Source organism: Pseudovirgaria hyperparasitica (assembly GCF_010093815.1).
Source record: "Pseudovirgaria hyperparasitica strain CBS 121739 unplaced genomic scaffold EJ05scaffold_29, whole genome shotgun sequence".
Classification (NCBI taxonomy): domain Eukaryota; kingdom Fungi; phylum Ascomycota; class Dothideomycetes; order Acrospermales; family Acrospermaceae; genus Pseudovirgaria; species Pseudovirgaria hyperparasitica.
This window is the reverse complement of record NW_022985577.1, coordinates 99,109-107,190: the sequence shown is the minus strand read 5'-3', so window position 1 is coordinate 107,190 and position 8,082 is coordinate 99,109. Positions and strand designations below refer to the sequence as shown.

Here is an 8,082-nt window from a genome sequence, read left to right as displayed (position 1 = left end):
ATAATAATAATAATAATAATAATAATAATAATAATAATAATAATAATAATAATAATAATAATAATAATAATAATAATAATAATAATAATAATAATTTATTAAAAAGAATTAGAAGTAATTTACTATTTAATAGACTATACTATATTATTCTATCTAATAATATTACTATAAATTAATTAAGATATCTATACTTAATCTTATCTTAGCTTATTCTCCTTATTAGATATACTTACTACCACTTTTCTTAAGTTCTTAGTCCTTATCTTAGTTAAATTTCGCTATAGGAGAAGCCATGCTGGTACTTAAGCCAACTCTGACTGTATTGGGGTCAGTATGGGTCCATTTCGTCCCGAGATTTAATCAAAGCTGGCACGAAGTCTACGGCCTCTCGGTGCGCTTGCGCTTGCTGAGCTTCCGTTTTCTTTTCAATGCTATCCCGTATTCTGTTCAGTTCTTCCCAATACGCACACACTGGAAATCCAGTGGGTACAATGTTGTGAGGCATAGCAGTGTCGTGCTGTTCCTCTTCTGAGATTCCTGCAAATTCTAGTTGTTTCTTAAGCAGGTTCGGATTTCGAATTGAAGGTGTCTTTGCGAGTCTCTGGTTGAAATGAATACCATCCCTCTTGAGCTTGAGGAATTGAGCGAACAATTTGGTCGACTTTGGAGGCGGCGAACCGGGAGGCGAGAGCGGGACGCCGAGGTCCGGAACCGGAGGCAAGGTCAGTTGTTGGACCAGCGAACTGTTTGCAGCGTCTGGCGAGAGTGGCCTGTAATCTTGTCCCAGAGGGCCTTCTGTTGCCTCTTCCTTCATAAGGACATCCATTCGTCCATTTTGGTATGCAGGCAGTGGAGTTACTGTGCGGTTTTCTCCTGCTAATTTCAACGTCGACGGTCGATGCGCGACTTCTTTGGAGATTGGTACACTCTGAAGCTTATTCGGTACTATAGGTAAACATTAGCATCTTCTATAACCTTGGTGGACCACGAGCCTACACGTCGTCGGGGAAGGCAATACCTTAATGTAGGTAGCATTTTCCTAAAGATGTTAGTAGCTATTAGTATAATGTATCATAAATCATAGATAGTATATTACCTTTCTAGTAGGTTTGTTCTTCTCTCCATCATCATCACTATCATATTTACCAAGCCCAAGCATCATGTATAAAGTCGTGGCAGGCCTTACAACATGTAAAATGAGCTTCTAGTTGTGGCTGTACGAAGAACGACGTGATGGTTTTCCTTACGCACTAGAATCTATCGACCTTATCTATTTTAGCGTAAATAAGTAGAGAATTACTTAAGTAATTAGTATATTTAGATATACTATAGAGAAATCTAAATAGTAATTTTATAATAGATAATTTTACTAATCTAATCTCTAGTATCTTCTTACTTCTACTCTATATCTATATATTCTAATTTTTATCTTCTTATTCTATAGATATAGTAGTATATATATCTTTAACTTATTACTTTTCTATAGAAGTTATTAAGATTTTTATATATTAAAAATAAGTATATAGTATAAATTATAATTCTTTAAAATCTAACCTTTAGATATTACTTAGTAAGCTAGTCTAAAAATATAATATATAATAAAACCCTTCTATCTAATAAATACATTGACGTCTGAGAAGCTCGACTAGTGGACTAGGCAGCTTGCTCCACGTCAACCTTCGAGCTCAACACCACAACGTTTCATATCCTCTCATCCTCCATCACTGGCCTTTTAACTCCTTCAACACTGTCAGGAACTGTCGACTATGGCGTCTGTCTTCCACCCTGGGCCGCCGTCGGGGACTCCTAAATACTCCTTCGCCCAACAGCCAAACACAGCATCAGAAGGTGCACGGCAGCATAGCTTCTATCCGTGAGACCAAACTACCTAACTGGCCCTTCTCTTAACTCACAATACTTACATCTGCCAGTTACACTGATAATGGTGGCTCTACTCTCGGTATCGCAGGCGCCGACTTTACCATCATCGCCGGCGACACGCGCTCCACTTCAGGCTACAGCATCAATACCCGCTACTGCCCAAAAGTGTTCCGAATTGGGGGCCCGGAGTCACGCATTGCCCTATCCGTCGTCGGATTTGCGGCGGATGGGGACGCCCTCAAGGAGCGCCTAGACACTATTCTCAAGATGTACAAATACCAACACGGCAAGACTATGAGTGTGGCAGCCTGTGCGCAACGGCTCTCGCATATCCTGTACGGAAAGCGTTTCTTCCCTTACTACGTGCATGCGATCCTAGGTGGACTGGATGAGGAGGGCAAGGGTGCGGTATACAGCTACGATCCTGTGGGCAGCTATGAGCGAGAGCAGTGCAGGGCCGGCGGCGCGGCCGCGAGTCTGATCATGCCCTTCTTAGATAATCAGGTCAACTATAAGAACCAGTGTATTCCTGGGCGTGGAACTGGACATGAACTGCGGCAAAGAGTGCAAGAGCCGTTACCGAGGAAAGATGTCGAGCAGCTGGTTGAAGATGCGTTCAGTAGTGCTGTAGAGAGGCACATTGAGGTGGGCGATGGGTTGCAGATGATCATTATCACGAGCAAAGGCATTGAAGAGATATACAAGCCATTGAAGAAGGACTAAGAATATCGAAGACCTGTGGTGTGCAAAGAGGTAGAACAGTTGTACAACACCCAACCATACTCAACGCGGCAATTCAAGTATACATAATCTGAGCTTGGTCGGAGGACAAATGCTATCGTGCCATCTCCCACGCAACATCAATGAACCCGCAACTGAGAACCGTGTGGCTCTTGGGCGGACTAAGGATACACAAACACCAAGTAATATAGCTGCATTGCATATAATCTATTGTGAATCGAAATAAATACAACAGAAAGTAAATGCTAGCTGCGTGACGACTAGGTGATGTACAACACTGTCCATGTCGATCACCAGGCGCTAGATATAGTTGATTGTACGTAACATATGCTCTATAGATTTGGCTTCCCAAAGACGGCCATGGCCATTATTATACTCATCCCGAGTACTGATTGCTAGTAGAGAGTCGTTAGAGAGCCGCAGAAGTAGGAAGTTAGCAACTCAGATCGTACTGAACATTGCCATTTTCGTTGACAGCGAAAGACAAATCAGTCTGAGCGGTGTTCGCATTCTCCAGTGTGTACCAGAACGTGTTACGCTGTTTGAACAGCTCGCAACCAACTGCCGCGTAGTATTGCCTTGCATTCTGCGCATTAGCAACAGCATATCCAGAATTAGGTCCACGGTGTGGGTATCCAGTCTCGGTAACCCATACGGGCTTGCCCTGCGCAACGCCCTCAGTGCGATCCAATGCAGACCAGAAAATGTTGGCGGCGTTGCTGATGTTGTTGTCTAGTGTGCTCTCCCAATATGGGAAGCTATTGTGGCCGAGGACGTCGACAGCTTCAATGACCTGCTTATTCTCGGGCAAAACCCATGCAGTCCAGGTGTCGACGTGACCGAGAGGAGTACGTTCTAGTGCTGTTCCACGCAGCCAGTCGCGAGCCCAACCGATGTATCCAGCTATAACTTCAGCCTTCTCGCCAACTCCGGCATTGTTTTTCACGCCTTGGGAGCTACTACGATAAAGATCTTCGCTACCGATGCTGACACCCACGACGCGCGAAGTGAAAGCATCTCCGTATTGGCTGATGGCACGCATGAGGACGTTCATCTCCTCATTGAAAGCTTCACGACCGGCTGAAGCCCAAAGACCGAGGAGCAGTTTGGTGTCTGTGTCAATAGCGGATTGGATTGCTTGAATAGGTTCATTTAGGGTGCCACATTGAATCATGGTGTACAGGCGAGCAGAGGCGAAGCCGCCGGCATCAGGCAGGTTCTTCGCCTGATTGAACAGAGTTGTGAAGTCGTTTTGATAGCGGCATGCGCCTTGGGCATTGGTATTGCCTGTATTGAAGCCTTTAACGAATTGTGCGGAGGTGGAGCAGGCCAAACTCAGAAAAGAGAAGATCTTGAGCAGCATGGTCGTTATAGGATTTGTTCACGAGACAAAGGGGAGCCTGGGTATGATAGTCAGGGAATGAGAGAGATAGAAAGAAAAGTTAGAAGCTCATTGAAGCGGAGAGGGGTATATAGCGAAATAAATCCTCGGAAATAGAACGGTTCGCCAGCTGAAGAATCCTCGGTTAGATATATATAGACAGACATCTCGACAATAGCCCCTGAGATGTGGATGCATGATGCATGTAGATTAAAAAGGCTTCGAGATGCCCAGAGATCTACGAGCTGCATGGGTGGTAGGTAGTAAGAGCTAGAGCTAAGCCAAGAAATAAAAACAAGCGCCAGGTGCTTATACTAAGGCCTATACAAGATTAACGTTAATTATATATATTAATATATACTTATACTAAAAGTAATATAGAATTACTTTAGTATCTATTACTAATTTAGAAACTCTAATATAAGAAAATATAATAAAACTAATTAATAGTTCTATCTAGTCTAGCTATAGTCTAACTATATAAGCTTTTATAAGAAATAAATATAATTAATAAGTTATCTACTATATACTTAAGGTAGTACTAGTACTACTTCTACTTTTTAAGTTAACTTATAATATATCTTTATTAGAACTTAGCTAAAGACTAGACTAGATCTATATATATCTTAGCTAACTTAGTTAGAGATAGTATAATAGATAGTAAATAGTTATATATCTAATAGATTAGTATCCCTTTATATATATACTCTTAGATTTCTATTAAAAGGGTTTAGTAGTAATTTATTCTATAATAGAATATACTCTATTATTCTATCTAACTATACTACTATCTAATAACTCTATTCTAACATCTAATTTAGTTAGCTATCTAGGTCTTCTATCTAGTCTAAGTAAGTTAGCTTATTCTCTAGCTAACTATAGAGAGCTAGAATATTACTTATACTAGATAGATATACTAATTAAGTAACTAGAGTCTCTAGAGAAGATAGTTAATCTTCTTAAGTCTATAAAGTTAATTTATAAGTATAGAAAGTACGCTATAAGATTATTTAATAATAAAATTAGTAAGTATATATAGAAGTATCTAAATTAGATCTATAATACTAAGTATAAGCTCTATACTAAGGAGTTAGTACTAAAGTAAATAGTTAAATACTACTAGAATATCTATTAATATTATAGCTTTAGACTTAAGAATACTACTATAGTTACTTATAGTTATAAATAGTATAAATCTTATCTTATTAAACTACTTCTAAATAGACTACTATATTATAAGATATATAAAAAGATTATAAAGCTAGTTTTTCTAGATAATAACTTAAATAGTATATAAGATAAGACTATAATAGCTTTCTATAAACTAACTAGTATACTATCTACTAGTAAGATACTATAAGTTAACTAGAATAATAAATAAGATATTAATATTAGTAAGCTATTAGCTAAGTAATAAGATTACTATTAGAACGGGAACCCTAACGGACCTATATAGACCATTCTAATCCATATAGCCACGTAGCGGCTAGAGCTAGGATGAGTTAGCTAGGTTAAGTAAGGTTACTATATAAGTAGACCGTATAAACCAATTCCTACTCGTTAGGAATTAACCTCGTATAAGAGTAAGACTACTCTATAGATATATTTCTATATCTCTCTATAAACTATTAGACTACTATCCTACGTCTTTACTTATTATATTTTAATTCCTCTCTATATAGTACGACGGTAGCTTATAGAGATAGCTCCTACTATACGCTATAATACCCGTGGCACGACCTCCCATGAGAGACTCTCCCTAAATCTAAACGAGGAGAATAGTCTCCCTACGACCACCTCTACTAATAAGTATACCCTATAAGCTATCGTACTAATAACTAGAGTCTATCATACTCTATCGCGGTCTAGTTTATACCATACTAGACCTATCCTTACTATAAGACCAGACCCTATTAACGTTAACGAACTAATTCATTAGAACCGACTAACGTTAACCACGCCTTATAATAATATATATACTAGGCTATACACGGAGAGGTAGCGTTAGGCTTAGCTTAAATAGTAACTTCGCGAACTTAACGAAGTATAAGAACGAACCGCTAGACTCGAAGCCGCACTACGCGCTTTAGTACTAGTAGTAACTAACCTATACTAATATAGACTAACTTAAGCCGAAATAGTCTAACTAAGTCTATTACTATCCTAGTTACCTCGGCCTAAGAAACCACCTTACTTTGACGGTAAAACCCGGAAGAGCTTTTATAAATAGGCTTACTAGTATAGCTGATTCTTCTACCTATTCACGAACGATAGTAATAAGATTAGGTTTATATAGAACTACCTAGACCTAACGCTATCTAAACGTTAGATAGTATATTAAATCGAACACCCTAAGGATATATATAACTAGAACACGTTTACTAAATTCCTTCTTTAATACTTTGGCGATAGAGCCGAGCGACGCGAATAGGCTTAGAGCCATATCTTTAAGACTTAATAGCGAGAAAGATAATCCCCGTTATAACTCCTTAAATACCTCCGACCTCTCTAGAGAGAAGCTAAGGAAGATCGCATGGTTTAATAATATAATAACTTTAAAAGGTCCCTTAATCCGAGCGTAAAGGAACGCATTAACCTTATAACGTCTATCTCTACTAACCTTTAGGTACTCGCGAATCTTATAGAATAATACTAGCGTATAATAAATAACTAACGCCGTATAGGCGTATAACTATCTCTACTAATCTGATCTAATATGAAATCATCTAAAGAGGACTAGTTTAGTAATAGATCGCGCGGAATACCTCGTAGATACTACTACTCCACGAACTCGAGAGGACGAGGCCCGTACCACGGATTATCCTACTAGTTAATATATCGAGACGCGAGAAACGACTTATATAAACGACCTAAAGTTACCTACTATACTTATGGTAGGATAGGCCATATAGTACCCGAGTACCGCTCTAGGAAACCACTAAATACTAATATAGATACTAAGTTAGTTATATACTATAAGTGCTAGTAGCTAGGATACATCGCGCCTAACTACCCGGTATATAATATAAAAAACTAACTATCTATAAGAAACCCTCGTGACTTATAGGCGTAACTAAAATAGAGGGATAACTAGCCAACTAGTATATTAAACTATAGGCTAGGCCTATCGAGGTCCCCCGTGGATAACATTAGACTATAATACTTAATAGCGGTTTAGCTACTAACGTTATATCGACTTAACGAGCACGAGAACTTAATATTAATATTTAAGTACTAATAGGTGCTACCTTCCATAGTATCGATAGTCCTATTAAATTATAGGGTACCTATACTATTAAATATAGTATCTAGAATAGCGGGGGGAAGTGGAAACCCTACTACTTAACCTTTATCGTGGTAGATAGCCCCTTCGACATGATTCTTAGTATACTATAGCTCGAAAAATATAACCCGAAACTAGACTTCATCTAGAAAACAGCTAGCTGGCGCATGCACCCACTATAATAGAACCTAGTATAGCTAGTCGATGATAAATAATTCTAGAAGGACTACGAAAAGGTAATCTCTACTATCTATATCCTCTTATTTACTTAAAATAGAGAGCTTAGTATTAAAGTAGACGAAAACCTACTATATTAGTATAAAATATACTAATATATCGCGTTAGCGATCGACTCGTCCGAATTACCTTAATACCAACCTACTAATCTTATTATTAATCTTAAGAACGGTTAATAACCCCCATATAGACCCATCTACCCTCTATTAGAATCTAAGCTATAGGTCCTCCGAGAATATATCGAAAAGAACCTTATACGAGGATAGATTAGGTCTAGTATATCCCTAGCCGGAGCTCTAATCCTCTTTATAAAGAAGAAGAATAGAAGTCTCCGTCTATATATCGACTACCGTAGCCTAAATAATATTATACGGAAGAATTATTACCTACTACCTCTTATCTCTAAGTCTATTAATAGACTAGGGCGCGTAAAGATCTTTACTAAGCTCGATCTATACGACACCTACTACCGCCTATATATTAAGAAGGGCGATAAGTGGAAAACGGCGTTTAGGACCCGTTATAGATACTTTAAGTATATAGTAGTCCCTTTTAGACT

At 38.5% G+C, this 8,082-nt stretch overlaps 3 protein-coding genes across 3 annotated transcripts; 1 reads left to right on the top strand and 2 right to left on the bottom strand.

The window, feature by feature from the left end:
- Positions 1 to 134: 134 nt before the first annotated feature.
- On the bottom strand, positions 135 to 1,240 carry EJ05DRAFT_480972 (uncharacterized protein). The gene is made up of 3 exons (XM_033744973.1): positions 1,097 to 1,240; positions 997 to 1,039; positions 135 to 945 (listed from the first exon to the last, which is right to left on the bottom strand). Exons 1-3 carry the CDS (start codon positions 1,157 to 1,159, stop codon positions 329 to 331), a joined length of 723 nt encoding a protein of 240 aa, XP_033595274.1. The 5' UTR covers positions 1,160 to 1,240; the 3' UTR covers positions 135 to 328.
- A 463-nt stretch (positions 1,241 to 1,703) lies between these two features.
- Positions 1,704 to 2,869, top strand: EJ05DRAFT_480971 (N-terminal nucleophile aminohydrolase). Its single transcript, XM_033744972.1, has 2 exons — positions 1,704 to 1,873; positions 1,932 to 2,869. Exons 1-2 carry the CDS (start codon positions 1,767 to 1,769, stop codon positions 2,602 to 2,604), a joined length of 780 nt encoding a protein of 259 aa, XP_033595273.1. The 5' UTR covers positions 1,704 to 1,766; the 3' UTR covers positions 2,605 to 2,869.
- EJ05DRAFT_238894 (GPI-anchored cell wall beta-1,3-endoglucanase EglC) lies at positions 2,814 to 4,227 on the bottom strand. Its single transcript, XM_033740037.1, has one exon. It carries the CDS (start codon positions 3,983 to 3,985, stop codon positions 3,056 to 3,058), a length of 930 nt encoding a protein of 309 aa, XP_033595272.1. The 5' UTR covers positions 3,986 to 4,227; the 3' UTR covers positions 2,814 to 3,055.
- Between the last annotated feature and the right edge of the window lie 3,855 nt (positions 4,228 to 8,082).